Raw genomic sequence first — 19,300 nt, forward strand, 5'->3', positions numbered from 1 at the left:
CCAGAAGACAGGAGGCAATGGAAATACTTATCATAGAGGGAAAAGTCGAAGGCCGAAGATCTAGAGGACGTGCGCCATTACGATGGATGGACCAGATCAAGAACTTAACCAGGATGAGCTTACAGCAAGCAAGTCACCATGCCCAAAGCAGAGACTCCTGGAGGAAGATCACCAAAAGGACTGTCGCGTGATGCCATTACACCCTTAAGAAGGGTTGGACTAAGAGAGAGAGAACATTGATAGTGTCTATTGTGCTATAGTCTATCATCAGGGCTCTGCGTGTCCTGTTCTGTGGCTGAGTGGTCAGCATATCAGCCTTTGGTCCTCGGGTTTGAATCCCAGCTGGTTTGAGGGATTTTAATCTTAAACAGTTAATTCCCTTGGCTTGGGGCTGTATATTTGTGCTGTCCCTAACATTCCTCTAGATCACACACAACACTGCCCTTCACCACAATAACACTCAAGTTTCTGATACAAGGCAGAAACCGCCCACCTTCATCGGAGGATCTACCATACAAGGACTGCACCAGGTTAACAAAAGACATACAAAATTACATTATATTAGGGCACTGGGTACATCATCCCAGATGCAAGAAGAACACTGGCAATCACATTATTTCTGTCTTAACGGTTTGTACTTACAGCCACTGCAGTACTATGGTCACATTCTACAAGATGGGGATTCAAAAGCAGATGCTTTGTAATGACGTAATGGGACATTTCCCATCAAACCTCATAGCTCATGGGACTATGTGACGGCGAACTACCCCGAATGGGTCATGATCACATGGGACCACACGCCACAGAGATCGATAGTCAAGGGACCTTTTCTGTCTAGAGACAAATGTCATCTCATCAGGATTCTCAAATATAATCCAAACTGATGAGCTAACAAATGGCCTTACAACAGTGCCGAGGTCTACCGCACCTCCTCCGTTCCGAGAGATGAACACCGGCCTCCCAGGGCCGTCGTGTGGCTGCGGCTAAAATAAACTAACTTAAAATCTAACTTACAGACTTAAATGAATGGAAGAAATCTAGGATGCATTTTCTTGGCAAGTGATAAGCACAGAACATTTAAAAGAATTGAATGACTCTTGTTAAAATCACATAAACAAATGCATGAAAACCCTGGATAATTAGAAATATATTTAACATTGATAAATCACTTAGATTTAATAAAGTCCTGGAGATCCATCTCCCGTTGTAAAAAAAAAAAAAATGAAAACTGATTACATATTTAATTTGTTATTTTGTTGGCTTATGATTTTTTTTATTGATCAACCTTTATTGTTATTAATTAACATTGAGTATGCGATTCCTAATCTAAGTACAATGATTTTTTTAAAAATGCATTGTTTACCACATTATTAAATATTTTGTGAATGTGAAGGTATTCCTCATGATTTTCCCTTTTTTTTTTACATGAAAAAACAACACTTTAATTAATCTGGAATTAGCCTCAGAGTGGTCACCTAATTAAAATCTAAGGCTATCAAATCACAAACAAAATGTGAGGGAAAGAGAATCTTATAACACAACCCATATGATTATGACACAACAATCCATTAGCAAATGACGAGTCTGGGAGTGAACCCTCATTTCCCCAAATATGAAGACTGATAGCACTAGAATAGGAGGGACAGAACCCTCTTCTCACCAATTAACACCAAAAAAAAAAACCTCACAAAATCATATACAAAATAAACTCAATATTTACACATTAAAATACACTTGAATCCATAAAAATCCGAAAATAAATGACATAATATAACACAAAACACTGGCTGTATTCTTGGAGCATGCAAGTTAATGTGTGACTGGAAATTCATCATGGGCCCTGGGACTCGAATTGGTGGCCTCAATTGCACCATCAATACAGGATCCTGTAAATCCCTAACTATTGTCTTGATAAGGTAAATAACTACCAAATATGATGTTAATTTATTTAAATCTTTATTATTGCAAATCAGGAAAACAATTATTATTGCCACTTCTAATACAAGCTATGTTTGTGTGAGAACCCAGCATTTGTCTCGGACATAGAGACCTTCGTTCAGCGCTACATCCCTTTACACAGAAACCTCGTTCACTGCCGCCCCTTCACAGCCATAAATCACCGGGTTGGGCTTGCCTCGACCCAGGCAGGGATTCTCGTCTTTAACAAGTCTCACAACAAGAAAACATATTCTCAAGAAATATTTGAGACTATTAATTTCATTTCGACTGCACCATCATATCATTACCAGTGCTCAAATCAAGTAGTGCATCCTCTGCACTCTTCAAACATATTATTATATCTCGCTGTCTCATCATTAATCTCATCTCTTATTCACAGAAGGCTTGGGTTCACACATGGCTCATAGTATTGAAGACTTCCCTACGGTTTTCCTCGCAACAGAAAAACATTACTCAAATTCAAAGATATGCAAACATAAAGTAAAGTGACTTTAAATAAATAAAAGCATTTAAACTCAGCTAGTTAAAGGAAAAGGGGCCCTAACTACATGGAGGAGGGTGGTGCTTCAAGTCCAAGGCACGCTGCACCTTCACATACAGATGTACAGCCATTACTATCTCTATCCATGCAAACTAAACTACAAAGAAATTTAACTCTACAGACAGAGTGCATTTCTATCCCCACATCTGACACATTTCAACAGGAAATTGGAGGACCCTGTCATCATGCTATTATAAAACATAGTGAATATTTAAATTAGAAGAAGTCTACTACGTTAAGTTAACAGCAACATTAATATTTTCCCTCTATTTAAAGCACTCTCAAACATTGAAGATTTAACTCATGTGCATGCATTAATATGAATAAAGTTAAGGTGCTTGAAATTAAATCTGCCTCTCTAGTCTCCATTCCCAACTAAGCTAACATGATTTAAATAATATCCTATTGACCACTCCAAGCTATTCCCTATTTGAAAATTTAAAATCATCATATTATTCTAATTCTATCCTAATATTATCTACATATTTACAAAAAAAAAAAACAACCCACATTCACAAAATATCAAATAATTGTACTCAACGTCATGTCAGGTTGTCCACTGCTAGGGGCTTTACGTCGCATCGACACAGATAGGTCTTGTGGCGACGATGGGATAGGAAAGGCCTAGGAGTTGGAAGGAAGCGGCCGTGGCCTTAATTAAGGTACAGCCCCAGCATTTGCCTGGTGTGAAAATGGGAAACCACGGAAAACCATCTTCAGGGCTGCCGATAGTGGGATTCGAACCTACTATCTCCCAGATGCAAACTCACAGCCGCGCGCCACTACGCGCACGGCCAACTCGCCCGGTGGTTGTCCATTGTTCGAGCCTCGAAGGGCTCCTGGTGTTGTTTACTTCATTATGATGCTGTTGCAGGCCATTCCATTCTAGGTGTGTTCATTATCCTTGATTTGGAAGCACTGGAAACAAACTGAACAACACCATGTTCACTGATCTGTCTTCACCCGACACAGTTAATTTGGAAGATAGGAAACTTAAAAGGGTCCACCTTTTCAATACAAATAAATTTTATAGTTTATTTACAACATATATTTACACTTGGAACTAGTTTCGACGCTGTTTGGCGTCATCTTCAGCCAAAATGTGGGAAATAGGCTAGCATGTAGACATTTATATTACACAAGGTGTTACATCAGTGTGAACAAATGAGGGAACATGAAGACGCGAAGTACAATGTCAGTTTCAAAGTGGTCATGAAGGGTGAGTCAAAATTGTATAAACATGAGATAACATAATCACTTAAACAATAAACATATAAACATATAAACTGTAACAAAACCATGTGGAAGTACGAGATGATTGGTATTGGAGATTCAAATTATTTCAGACACTCTTCCATTGAATGTTGCCTGCCGTGAGTGTAGTACAAAACATCGGTTATATTTCAGTAAACACAATCTTCTCAAAAATGCACATAACATTATAAAATATTTGGGTTGAGATGAAATTTGGCAGTTAGGGATTAAAATCACTTATTCAATAAGCGTCAATTCAAAAAAACAGCTGTGAAGGGTTAGACGAGAATTGCACAAGCGTGAGTTTGGACTCGATAAATGCAAAAAACACATGAAACACACTCGAAAATGTAGGTTCGTGATGGATTTGGCACCACGTGCAATTCTAAGAGGCTGTTAAATCCTACCTCACATTTGAACTACACTCGCACCGGTGCCATTCAATGAATGATTAAACGCAGACCTTTTGTGCCAAATCCATCATGAACCTACATTTTCGAGTGTGTTTCATGTGTTTTTTGCATTTATCGAGTCCAAACTCACGCTTGTGCAATTCTCGTCCAACCCTTCACAGCTGTTTTTTGAATTGACGCTTATTGAATAAGTTATTTCAATCCCTAACTGCCAAATTTCATCTCAACCCAAATATTTTATAATGTTATGTGCATTTTTGAGAAGATTATGTTTACTGAAATATAACCGATGTTTTGTACTACACTCGCGGCAGGCAACATTCAATGGAAGAGTGTCTGAAATAATTTGAATCTCCAATACCAATCATCTCGTACTTCCACATGGTTTTGTTACAGTTTATATGTTTATATGTTTATTGTTTAAGTGATTATGTTATCTCATGTTTATACAATTTTGACTCACCCTTCATGACCACTTTGAAACTGACATTGTACTTTGCGTCTTCATGTTCCCTCATTTATTCACACTGATGTAACACCTTGTGTAATATAAATGTCTACATGCTAGCCTATTTCCCACATTTTGGCTGAAGATGACGCCAAACAGCGTCGAAACTAGTTCCAAGTGTAAATATATGTTGTAAATAAACTATAAAATTTATTTGTATTGAAAAGGTGGACCCTTTTAAGTTTCCTATCTTCCATTCTCAGTTCAATATGGACAAAAATGAAATTCTTAGATTTAAACAGTTAATTTCACGTCAATACTAACAATTCTAAAATTGCAGTAGCCATTTCACAAATTATGAATTACTCCTTCACAGTAAGTGATTTATATTTTCACTAACAGAGTTTCAGCATGACCCATTTATGAAAAAGCTAATTCCACCTTTTAGTTTATACAAGCAAAGTTACTTCACGGCAGACTATGGTATGTTCACTGCTACAGTTCATGTGACTCAAAAAAAAAAATTTTGGTGGATTCCTACGTTCGAGACCCTGTCGCAGTTTCTGAATTTCTGCAGACAAAAATGTATCTCGTCATTATGATCCGAACACACTTTACACTTCAGATTACAGTACTAGAATTGGACACGGAACTTATTCCTTCTCAATCCGCATGTTTATCCACACGATCTCAGCATCTTGTTCGCAATCACCACTATGGGCTTCGTCTCTAATACATGACACTGTATGGAGAACAGTTTCTCTCTCCTGGTACACGGTGCATCTCGCGGCACGAGTTGACGACACAGTCTCATTGTATTTCCAACATGTCGCGATCGTCCTGTGAATCGAACTTCACTACCATTTACAATGTTTCCGCATTATCAATGTACTTTTATAGAATCTTTATCACTGTATTACCGATCACTTGCGCAGTTCACGCCCAAACAAAGGCCAAGTCAGATAGCTTGCCGGCCATGTGACTGCCTCTGAAATTTAACATCAAGTGTCTCTCCACCCTCACAGGTGGGTCCTTTTATCATTTCTCTCCAGTTCGGAGATGAGCTGAGGAGCAGTCCCCACTACAATTTCTATATCTCCTGTTCTACAAGTCCTACAGTATTGGCGATGCGACTGATTGTGTGGCCCATCGATCAATATCACTTGCTGTGTTGTGGAAACCAAATTGATCGGTAGATTAATTATAATCCGCGATCAAAAGTCAGGCCTATCCCTGGGAATTCCCATTGGATGTCTGGGCACGCTACTGCCGATTACATAATCCTTGGCAGCGTAATTTCACTCATAGTGCTGTATTAAGCATACTTATAATTTTGTTGAAGATCTAATATTCTTAATTTCGGCTTGACATAATTTCTTTATATAATTTAGGCGATGTTTTGCCAAATAATCATCTAAAATCACACTCTCACATTGGCAATACTGTGATCCGGCATTTATTTTTGGAGCGGAGTTATCCAGATATATTTTCCTTCCTTGTCTTTCCTTGTCTTACGCTCTCACCTCGGCGGTTTCTCAAGCCATGAAACTATTGACTTCGGCACCACCCAGTCGGGTATGTTGCGCAATATGATGCAACCTCTCCTCCATACAGACAAAGAAGCTCGAAACATGTCTTCTTCCCATACATTTATATCTGAATAAATATGGATACGGTCACAATAATTAGAACTTATGCACAGGGGAATAACACCTCTTTAAAAAAGCTTGGTCCAGCTGGTCCAGCAGATAGCACATTTTAAGGGCTGCTTTGCCAGTGTTACAGTGAAGTCCTTTACTGCAGTATTGGCAGAGAGAAAGACCTTCGGAATAGTGCAGTTGGTGAATGAGGCATTCCAGCACTCAATATCTGCTGCCTTGTAGATGAAGTAGGGGACTAATAAAGGCTAAAGGAGTTCAACCTGACATACAAACCCTTTACTGTATTAGGCATAGCAAGTCAGTAAGAGAGGAAAAAGAGGAAGTACTTTCAACAAGGAGCAGCACAAGCAAAGCAACAACATTCCAACATTGGACCTGCTGGAGTGGAGAATTGATGATGATGATGATGATGATGATGATGATGATGATGATGATGATGAATTTAGATATGCCTCATATACTCATGTATACATACACAGAGTGTATCTATATAAAAAAAATATACACAAATTCTGCAGTATTACTCACTTGTTTCTTACATTCCTTCTGAAGTGAAAAACATTCTTCTTGCAGAAGTTTACCTTTTGCTCTAAATAAACGAATAATAGCTTCAGCACCCATGCCTTGTGTAGTCTCTGGAAGAAAGTCATCAGCCAGTCCAGATGCCATGTCCAAAGGTTTGGTTCTACATAAACCATAACGCAACCAAATGAAAGTAGAAAAAGATTACTAAATATATCTTGGTCATAAAAATTAATACAAGCAAAGCAACAAGCAAGAGATAACATAAGAAGCAATTATACACTTCTTTCTGCCATTGCAGATGGCTGAAAAAAAATAAATTAATTAATTAAATCAATCAATCAGTCAATCAATCAATCAATCAATCAATCGATCAATCAATCAATCAATCAATCAATCAATCAATCAATCAATCAATCAATCTTCATTATAGACTGTTACGCCTTTCAGCATTCAGTCTGCAAACCTCTGTAAATTTACTAACCACCACCACAATCCCCTACTTGTAACTAGGTCTGTGGCCTCTTTTGGTTCTATACCTTTTATCTTTAGAGGTATAGACAGAAGAATAAAATCAGTAATTGACTACTTTTTGGTAGAAAGGACAAATCGCAGGAAGTTGATGGATGTGACAGCTTTACCAGAAGCATTTGATGGGGACCATAGAGTTGTGGTGGCAAAATTATAGTTGGGAAAGATGGAAAAACTAAAATAGATAAGAGAAAGCAAAATAAAAGCATGGAAATTGAAAGACAAAAATGTACAGGACGATTTTTAGGAGAGACTGAAGCAACAAATCCCAGTTACTGAAGTGGAAAATGTAGAAGAGGAGTGGGACAGTTTTAAAAAGTCATTTGTTAGTGCAGCAGAGAGTGCTTGTGGCAGAACATCTATAAGAGTGAAAGAAAAGGAGACACCTTGGTGGAATGAGGAAGTGAAGAAAGAAAAGAAGAGAGCCTGATGAGAATGGAACTGAGATGAAACAGAAGAGAGCAAAAGGAAGTAACTCAACAGTAAACGGAGATGTAAGAAGGTGGTAAGAGAAGAAAAGAAGAAGAGTTGGGAAGAATTTACACAAAAAATGGAAGCGGATGTAAGTGGCAGTAAAAGGATGCTGTATGGACTTATAAGAAGTAAGAGGACAGAAAGAGTTACCACAAAGTTAGTAAAAAAGGACGATGGGGTACTGTTAACACACCCACAAGAGATAAAGAGAAGTTGGAAGGAGTATTTTGATAAGCTATTGAATGTAAACAACTGTACAGGGGAGATAGGAGCAGTACAGTGTGAGGACTCCACAGGATGATATAACAATGTGGGAGGTGGAGTTAGCAGTATAAAAGATGAAAATGGGAAAAGCAACAGGGATGGATGAAATTAGTGTGGAAATGATAATGGCTGCTGGACCTGTTGGTATACAATGGTTGTACCAACTACTAAAGTTGTATGTGGAAACACAAATGTGTACCAGAAGACTGGAAAAAAGGGATAATACCAGTGTTTAAAAAAGGGGACAAGAAAGTTTGTCGTAACTACAGAGGAATCACACCTATATTGCAGGTACTTAAAATACTGGAAAGGATATTAGAAAGAAAAATGAGATGAAAGATTGAAGGAGAGTTACAAGAGAAACAATATGGCTTCAGGAGTGGAAGATCTACAGTGGACCCAATCTTTAGCATGAGACAGCTGGTGGAAAAGAACTGGGAATATGGAAAGGATCTGGTCATGACTTTTATAGATATAGAAGAGGCATACGATGGTGTACCCAGAGATAAGGTTTGGGAAACCATGGTTAAAAGGAGAAGCAGAAGAGAAATGATACAAGCAATGTACAACAACTGTGTTAGCAGAGTACTGATCCCAGTTGGAAAGACAAAATGGTTTAGGAATAAGACTGGACAGGGGAGTGCGCTGTCACCTCTTTTGTTTATTATGGTCATGAATGAAATTGTAAAGGTAACAAGGAAGCCTACGGAGATAGAAGAAGATACTGCTATTTGCAGATGATTTAGTGATCTGGGGAAAGGACAGCAAAGAAGTGCAACAACAACTAGATGTACTGAATGAAAAAACTGAGAAGTATGGCATGAAAATCAGTACAGAGAAAAGCAAGACTATGGTGAAGTTGAGAGGGGAAAGGCAAAGAAAGGGCAATGTGAAAATTGGAAGTCAGAGTCTGGAAATTGTGGACAGCTTTAAATATCTAGGAAGTGAATTAATGCAAAATGCTAGGGTGGACATAGAGATTAGCATGGAGCTTGATAGCTGCAGTCGCCTAAGTGCGGCCAGTATCCAGTATTCGGGAGATGGTGGGTTCGAACCCCACTATCGGCAGCCCTGAAGATGGTTTTCTGTGGTTTCCCATTTTTGCACCAGGCAAATGCTGGGGCTGTACCTTAATTAAGGCCACAGCCACTTCCTTCCCACTCCTATCCCTTTCCTATCCCATCATCGCTGTAAGACCTAACTGTATCGGTGTGACATAAAGCAACTTGTAAAAAAAGAAGAAAAAAAAAGAGAGAGATTAGCAGGAGGGTACAGCAGAGTAATGCATTCTACCAAAGTGTAAGAAAACTTGTTTGGAGCAAAGAAGTACCAAGGAAAAGTAAAGAGATAATGTACAAAATGTACTATGTACCCTACTGACTTATGCAGCTGAGACTTGGACTTTGACGAGCATGCAAGAGAGTAGAATTCAAGATAGTGAGATGAAATTCCTAAGAAGTACGATAGGAAAGACAAGGAAAGACAGAGTGAGAAATGAAAATGTTAGGAAGGAAGTTGGGATAGGAAAGCTAAATGAGAGAGTTGAGAAGAATAAACTAAGGTGGTTTGGACATGTAAAGAGGATGGAGGAGAATAGAATTCCAACAGATGCTGGAGGCAAAGTGCGAGGGCAAGAGAGCAAGAGGAAGACCTAGAACAGGGATGGCGAACCTATGCCACGCGTGTCACTAGGTGACACGCGAACACGATTTCAGTGGCACGCCACATGAACATAATATTATTTTATATATACGTCTTGTACTACAGACAATGCATATCTCATAGTGTTTCACGTGTAAGAAATAAATATCGAAAATCTAAATCCTAGTTCCATTCGGACGTGCAATATGGCAACACGGCTACACTGATAGGTCCGAAAGTCAAGTGAGATAGTGTCGTTTTCTGGTGGTTTTGTATACGGACATCGCAAACATGTTTTCGGTGCCGAAAAGAACAGAAACTTAACAAAGGTGATGACCGTATGTTTCAAGAACTCTGGCCAAGAGAATTCGGCCAGTTAAAGAGATGTGTTGCCTGTGTTCAAAAACAATAATTGTATCCCCTCATTTAATGTAAAGCGCAATTTCGAGACTGGTCATTCAAATGTTTGTTGCATTTCAAATGAAGAAAGAAGAGAGTTCGTTTCACAAAATATCGAACATTACACAAAACAAACCAGTTCTTTTGTATCATCTTTCCGGCCAAGGAATAATATAAGTGCGGCTGTTTCTATCTGTCTCACTGCATAGTACAGCACGCATGGGAAACCGATTTCTGATGGTGAGTTGATTTCTGATGGTGAGTTGTTGAAAGAAAGTTTCTTTTTGACGTCCAACACATTATTTGAAAACTTCCCTAACAAACAACTAATACTTAACAGAAATAAAGGAATGCCAGCCAGCTGAACTGCTGTCAAGGATAGAATAATAAAAATGAGTGAAGAAGTTTCGGAGCAGTTGAAAGCTAATTTGGTTAACTCTCACATGTACGCAGTATGTTTTGATGAAATCATGAATGTGGCCTTACAAACAAGGATAGCCGTTTCTTTAGATATATTCATGGAAATGTGATCAGGGAGAAATTAGTTTAATTGTGAGCGTACAAACTACAACCTGGAATGGAGAAAGTGAAGTCCATTCGCAGTATTAGTACTTTTGATTTTTATATCTAATAATATTTTTTTTACAATTTGTTTTACGTCACACCGACACAGATACGTCTTGTGGCGACGATGGGACAGGCTTACGAGTGGGAAGGAAACCGCCGTGGGCCATAATTGAAGTACAGCCCCACGGAACATGCAATCAAATGTATTCACAAGATATATGTATAATAAATAAATAAATAAATAAATGAATCAGTGAATGAATAAATAAATAACATATTATGAAACATAATCGGGAATTTATAAAGGAAGTCGCCGGGGGGGGGGTTGTAGATTGTAGACATCCCTTAGTGGAAAACAAGTGGCACAGTCAACAGATGAGAATAATAAACCAGACTTAAAATGGCACACTAGTTGGAAAAGGTTCGCCATCCCTGACCTAGAACAAGATGGATTGAATCAGTGTAGAGCGGCATAAGAGGACAAAATTTTGACTGGGACAAGATCGTACAAGAGGAATGGTGGAAGGAAAGAGGAAGATGAAGAAGTACCATAAATACCTCAACCTGGCAGGAGTTGGATAAGGGGAAATGATGATGATGATGATATCTTATCTTTAAACCTTTTGAAACTGAGTCTAACGAACATCGTCTTGGTCTCCCTCTACTTCTCTTAACCTTCATAGCAGAAACCATTATCCTTCTGGGTAACTAATCGTCCTCCATTTGCCTTCATAGGTTATGATTTTCATTTCCGTGTTGACGTATAACTAATATAATAGGATTTGAGGGATGTTCCACCATTCAACACAATGTAAAATATTTAAAATTTATTAAGCAAAGACCGATTTAGACTCCCTTGGAGCCATCATCAGTTCTTGCAGAATAATTAAATCAAAGGAAATCTGATAATCAACATGAGAATTGCTACATACATCTCAATAGGTTGATATAAAACATAATGACAAAATGATATGCACAATGACAATTGCCTACATACATATCAATAGGTTGAGATAAAACATAATGACAAATTATATACACAATGACATGAAGCGCTTGGCACTTTAAGAAAGTTCTTGGATCTGGGATAAAAATACTGCCAGGTGTTCGTAGAACCTGGCGGTCTTGTTTCAATCAACTTGAAAACATACAAACTAGTTGAAATAAAACACATTTGAGATGAATCATATGACAAATATAGAAATTGCTTTGCTCTGGGTCACATAATCTTGCAGTGCTTTTGTACAATATGGATCAAACTTGTCGGTCTTGTGGACAGCTGATGTTAAGAATAATTCATAGTTAAAATTAGCTGACGGGATGGGGGAACATCCTTTGTTATGGAACATCTGCTTTTGAAGTTGAAACTGTCGTCTCCATTTGCCTCACATGACCCCACCACCAAAGCCGGTTTATGCGTACAGCTTCATCCATCGAGTTCATTCCTAATCTACTCTTTATCTCCTCATTCCAAGTACCCTCCATCCACTGCTCCCATCTGTTTCTACCAGTGATCATTCTCGCTATTTTCATGTCTGTTACTTCTAACTTATGAATAAGATATCTTGAGTCCACCCAGCTTTCACTTCCATAAAGTAAAGTTGGTCTGAAAACAGACCAATGTAAAGATAGTTTCATCTGGGAGCTGACTTCCTTCTTACAGAATACTGTTGATCACAACTGCGAGCTCACTGCATTAGCTTTACTGCTCCTTGATTCAATCTCACTTACTATACTACCATCCTGGGAGAACACATATCCTAAACACTTGAAATTATCTACCTGTTCCAGCTTTCTTACCTGCTGACATCGATTTAGTCTTGCACCTATTTTGAAGTTCCACGGCTTTCAGCACAATCTGGCATTAAGACCAAGTCGTCAGCATAGGCCAAACTGCTTACTACATTTTCACCTTACTGAATCCCTCCCTGTCACTTTATACCTTTCAGCAGATGATCCATACAAACTACGGACAAAAAAGGTGAAAGATTACAGCCTTGTCTAACCCTTGTATGTACCTTGAACCAAGAATTCTTACTGCAGCTCCATTGTTAACGTAAATGACTTTGATTGATTTTAATAATCAAACCTTGATCCTATAGTCCCCCACTACGGCAAACATCCTTTCCTTTGGTATTCTGTCATATGCCTTCTCTACATCTATGAAACATAAATATAACTGTCTATTCCTCACATAGCATTTTTCAATTACCTGGTGCATACTGAAAATCAGATTCCGACAGCCCCTCTGCAGTCTGAAACCACACTGGTTTTCATCCAACTTCCTCTCAACCACTGATCACACCCTAACATCCAAAATCCCAGTGAACACCTTGCCTGGTATACTGATCAATAAGATACCTCGACAGTTGTTGCAATCCTTCCTGTTCCCTTGCTTATACATAAGTGCAATTACTGCCTTTGTCTAATCAGAAGGTACTTAACTACCACTTCATGCTAATCTTATTACCCTATCACTCTATTTCATCCCTTCCCACTATACTTCACCATTTCAGGTCGAATGTCATCTATTCCCGCTGCTTTATGAAAATTGTGTTTATTTACCAACCTTTCCACTTCCTCAAGAGTAATTTCACCAACACCATTGTCCTCCTCTCCATGAGGTTGTTCACAATGTCACGAGGAAGATTTCTTTTTACGATGAGAAGATTCTGAAAATATTCCTTCCACCTGTCAGTGATTTCCTGGGATCTATTATGAGTTCACCTGATTTACCCACAATACTATTCATTTCATTTTTCACCTCCCTTCCTAAGTTTCTTTATTACTGTCCAGAAAGGTTTTCACTGGGTGAGTTGGCCGTGTGGTTAGAGGCACGTGGCTGTGAGCTTGCATCCAGGAGATAGTGGATTTGAATCCCACCATCGGCAGCCCTGAAGAAGGTTTTCCGTAATTTCCCCATTTTCACACCAGGCAAATGCTGGGACTGTACCTTAATTAAGGCCATGGCCGCTTCCTTCCAACTCCTACGCCTTTCCTATCCCATCATCGACATAAGACCTAACTGTGTCAGTGCTATGTAAAACCACTAGCAAAGAAAGGTTTCCCTGTTAGGTGACCTAGCCTTTCCAGGTTATTACCAAAATTTTCCCAGGACCCCTTCTTAAATTCAACAACTATTTATATCGCTCTATTTCTTTCACCTATGTACAGTTCCTTGTCTGCATCAGTCCTTGTTTGGGGCCATTTCTGATGTACTTTCTTTTTACATTTGCAAGCTGCTCTCACTTTATCATTCCACCAAGATGTTTGCTTTTTCCCATCTTTACACACAGTTATCCCTAGGCATTCCCTTGCTGTATCTACTATAGCATCTACTATGCCACCCATTCTTTTTCTATATCCTGAACCTGCTTACTGTCCATTGTTTGGAAATTTTCACTAATCATATCCATGTACTTCTGTCTAATTTCCTCGTCTTGGAGATTTTTACTCTCATACATCTGCAAACAGACACTTTCTCTATCCAAGGTCTAGAGATACTTAGTTCACTGCAGATTAGATAGTGGTCTGTATCATAAAAAAATTCTTGGAAAACCCGCACATTCCTGAATACAAAGTCGGTTAAGATATAGTCTATAATGGATTTGGTGCCCCTACCCTCACATGTGTATTGGTAAATAGCCTTATGCTTGAAGAATGTATTCGTAACTGCTAATCCCATACTAGCACAGAAGTCCAGCAAATGCTTCCCATTCCTACTAGTTTCCTTATCTTCCCCACATTTAACGATCACCCTTTCATATCCTTCAGCTTTCCAATGGGCATTGAAACTGCCTATTAGCACTATCCTATCTTTGCTGCTGATCCTGACTATGATGTCACTCAATGCTTCATAAGACTTGTCAACGTCATCCACATCTGCACCCTCACATGGTGAATACACTGGGACAATTCTCGTTCTAATTCCTCCCACTGCCAAATCCACCCACATTATTTGCTCATTTATGTGCCCAACAGAAACTATGTTGTGTATAATAGTATTCCTGATGAACAGTCCTACCCCACACTCTCGCCCTCCCTTTTTAACACCCATCAAGTATACTTTATAATCTCCTATATCTTCCTCGTTATATCCCTTTATCCAAATATCATTAACTCTTAACACATCCAAATGCATCCTCTTTGCTGACTCAACCAGTTCTACTTTCTTTTTTCCATAAGCCCCATTAATATAAATAGCTCCCCTTCGTTTTCCATTTTGTTCACCAAGTTGTTTCCAAGGAGTTCCTTGCCTGTCAAATGGGAACGGGATTCCGTTACTCCCATAGGTCCGAGGCTTGCTTAAAACATTCTGAGCGTGCTCGATGAAAATTCTGTGAATCACGATGCTACCCTTACTTACACATAGTCTCAGCGAGAATCTCTCCTCTAATGGGTTAGGGACCACGGTGGATGAATGAATGAATGAATGAATGAATAAATAAATAAATAAATAAGACTACAGTTCTCTCTACAAATGTATAATTATTTAGATTACAGATATTTGCTTTATTCACAGACCATACAGACGAATCCCTTAAAACCTCACCGCCTAGTTGCTTGCTGATGGAAAAAAAAATATCTACAAAAATAAAGAAATGATTTTGGAAATGTTCCACGGTTCCCAATCATTAGTCCAGTAACAATAACTTCCTTAAAGAATTACTTCCACCTAAGTATTACACTAGGTCTGTAGATACACTACCAGCAGCTTTTGCATGGCACCAGTAGAGATATTTTGTTTCACTCCTAAAACAATACTGAAAATATAAATGGTGAGCCAATGGCTAAAAATGAGATAACTAATGACTAAAGTAATTTTCTATTATCACTAGCATGCAACAGTCGATGCAGGATTATAATACAGAGCCGTCTCTGAGATCTCATAAATTACCTCACTGTAGTATTACACTGGTGGTGGCCAAGACTTGTGCCCCTCATGTGCTGCAGAAGCATGACTTTGTCTAGCCGGGGCTTCAGCTATCCCCCACCACTGTGATTTTTTGTGAAAGTGTGTGAGAGACTCATTACACACTGCATCGATTAGCAACACATTGTTAATTAAAATTTAAAAACTGCAAAACAATGTACTTGTTTGTGAACTGCCTAAATCCATACCAGTTTCCTAAATCTATGATAAGTGAATAGATCCTAACTCTGTAACACTAGAACTATGCATAAGGAAATAATTCTACAGCATAAAATATTATTCTCGCCGTAAACATATTCACTTCCTGAAAAAAAAAAAAAAAACACATAAAAACGATAACGAAGTCTGCACCACAAATCTAAATTGAAAGTATGATCATATCTTCTAAACACACACACACACACACACACACACACACACACACACACACACACACACACACACACACACACACACACACACACACACACACACACACACACACACACACACACACACACACACACACACACACACACACACACACACACACACACACACACACACACACACACACACACACACACACACACACACACACACACACACACACACACACACACACACACACACACACACACACACACACACACACACACACACACACACACACACACACACACACACACACACACACACACACACACACACACTAATATATTATACAAAGAAAAATACACCACTAATTTCCAAAGTAACGAAAATATGAGGACCATTATAATTAAATTACAGGTCAAAAATCACTCATTAAACTTCCTGTTACACAATAACAGCTTATATCTATGGAAAATTGATTCAAAGACTCAGGTAAATTACCCCAAGCATTCACATGAAAATTAGAAGTTCCAGAAAATGCTTATGACACTATGTAAATAATTATAAGCTATAAATTTAATTTTTGTTCTGTATTGAAGTGCAATTATAAGAAATAAATTGACAATTGACCTTTTCAATATAATATATCAAGAATATTTCTTATTATTTTCTTACTATGTAAATATGCTGAAGATGACTGAAACACTGTATCTGATCATATGGTTAACGTTGAGTAGGATCAATTTTGTGATTTGAACCTCCCAAGCGCAGATATATCTGAAAATATTTAAACACAACTCCCACAAAATATCAGGATGTTGTCCTTTCCATCCAACACTGAATTAATTTAATGGCAAATAGAAGTATTGTTAGGATGTTCCACACAGTTCCCAAACATCCACTGCTTTTCAAAACAATCAAAGTCTGCACCACACTACAAATAATTATTAAAGAAGGCACAATATTGGTCAAACTAGCAAGAAATATATCCCAAAATCTGCCATTACAATAATGACATGAATTATCAATGAAGTCCACACTAAGGTTTTTATTGCAAAAAACATACTAGAATCACATGCTGTGGCTTGAAGCACTGGTGGCTTTCCAACTCCAAATAACCACCTGATGATACAATTAACACATCAGACCTAAATAGTCCTCTCAGTTTCATTAATTTAAATAAAAATCCACTAATTCTAAGCTTGACCTCGAAATATCATGCTTAAAATGCATGAAGACTACTCAAGAGCAAACTCTAATCCTAGCGATATGCTTACGCAGTTACCTGAAATTCATGTAGCCATTAACATAATTATTCCTCAACAGAATATAAATTAATTTAATTACTTACATTATATTCTACTATCTCCTATGTCCTTTGTAGTGTTATATTTACACAGAAACTAAATGAAATGTAGTTGTAAACATCTGGTTCTCCCTCACGTCATCCTTTGGTTAAGTTGGATGACCACTTCATTTTAGTCATCCATGTTACTGTCCAATAAACTGCGGCTGGTTTCCATTTCACCACTGGGTAGAATCTCCCATACTATGTCCATCATGACATTCGTATTCTCTACATTGAGACTGGACATTCTCAAATATTCCAGTAGCTGTTGTCCCAATAATAAAGGAACATTCACTGCTCAACACTGACTCTGATCTTTAAACTTCACTCGTGTAATTTTACTGATTGCAACTATATCACATAGGTACACAAGTGTGGACACTTTTAATTTCAACATGTTATGTGTGTATGACTTAACACTGAGAATAATAGAATATTTTACCATGATTAATGGCTCCAGCTCCTGCATCTTGATTTTCCATAAATACATATATTTTACAGAACATTAATTCAACTTCTAATGCATAGTCTCTCTCACACAAGGTAACCAACTGTTCACACTAATATGTAGCTTACCACTGCAAAAGATTTCACACTAACTGACTAAGAATGAGTGCAAGTTTCATGTGTCACTGCATGACTGAATGCTCCCATATTACTGAATGTTGTTACAGGCAACTTGCCCATGATGAAGATCGAACATTATACTACTTCAACCGTAACTGTTTATTCATGCAACTTGCTACTTGAAACTTTGCTAGCTCTGAAAACATTGCATCTTATATGAACAATTTCTCTTGTAATTACACTACTAAGACAATTTTCAAAGTTCTGTATCGCTTTGAGTTGTAGCTGCTGACCCGGCGAATAATAAGCCAAGCTTACAAAATGCTGGTCCCAGGCTGAACATCTCCACACCGAGTGTATAATCGTAACTGAGAAAGAAGAAACTTGCCGGAGTCTACATGTGATTGAGCAGTTTTTAAATGAGCTTCATATTATCTGCTATTCTGAAAGGATTTCCTTCTGTGAAAAAATGTAATTTCTTCCCTGATCCAAATTTTATCAGTTTTAAGCTGTTTTTTTTTAATCTAAGAAATTTCGGTATTAGCATTTTCTGAGAAAATTCAAATCTTAGCCATTATGGCAACCTTCATTTTTAAATTCATAGACTGGTTGGCTTTTTTTTCTTCCCAGATGGCGTTTATCACAAGATATGAATCTCATGACTTCCACACTGACAGCTAAATTCACTAATGTAACAGTTTATTGCTCACACTATCTTCATGTTCAATATATTAAGTATTTTACACTTAAAATTTACTTCTAAACATGTTCCAACCCTTTTGAGTCATCTTCAGTAGAAATCAATTATACATAATAATGCTTAAAAACACTTAAAATTAAGGAATGAAAGTGTGGTCTACATCTGATGTATAGACCTTGTCTTGAATGAGTTCATGATGTTAAAAGGTTACAATAGTTAAAATTCTTTATGTTTTCACGAGTGATCCTCTTGTCTTGAGTAATATTTCTTGATGTTTTGAATAAATGAATGTTGGCTAACGGGAAAGACAATCTCTAATAAATGTCTCATATAACATGTGATCTTGAGAATGAGAATACTCATCATAAGTGACAACCGTGATGCATTTGTTGCAATGACAGAACACTACATCTGCACTTGATTTAAATCGATTTTGGTCAAAAAGTAGTTGTACTGGAGAGCCTCCATGGCTCAGGCGGCAGCGTGCTAGCCTCTCACTGCTGGGTTCCATGGTTCAAATCCTGATAACTCCATGTAAGACTTATGCTGGACAAAGTGGAGGCAGGACAGGTTTTTCTCCGGGTACTCTGGTTTTCCCTGTCATATTTCATTCCAGCAACATTCTCCAATATAATTTTTATTTGTCATTCATTAATTATTGCCCCAGAGAAGTGCGACAGGCTTCAGCAGCCGGCACAATTCCTATCCTCGCCGCTAGATGGGG

General features: G+C 38.1%; 1 protein-coding gene across 4 annotated transcripts in view; it reads right to left on the minus strand.

Annotated features, from left to right (window-relative positions):
• Positions 1–19,300, minus strand: part of LOC136874694 (testis-expressed protein 9) — a 166,190-nt gene that overhangs the window by 110,396 nt on the left and 36,494 nt on the right. For all 4 annotated transcript variants that reach the window (XM_067148335.2, XM_067148338.2, XM_067148334.2 and 1 more), the window contains exon 4: positions 6,805–6,961. In XM_067148335.2, coding sequence (XP_067004436.1) covers positions 6,805–6,961 — 157 coding nt within the window. The remainder of the gene's footprint in view (positions 1–6,804; positions 6,962–19,300) is intronic.

This window comes from Anabrus simplex, chromosome 5 (assembly GCF_040414725.1).
Source record: "Anabrus simplex isolate iqAnaSimp1 chromosome 5, ASM4041472v1, whole genome shotgun sequence".
NCBI lineage: Eukaryota > Metazoa > Arthropoda > Insecta > Orthoptera > Tettigoniidae > Anabrus > Anabrus simplex.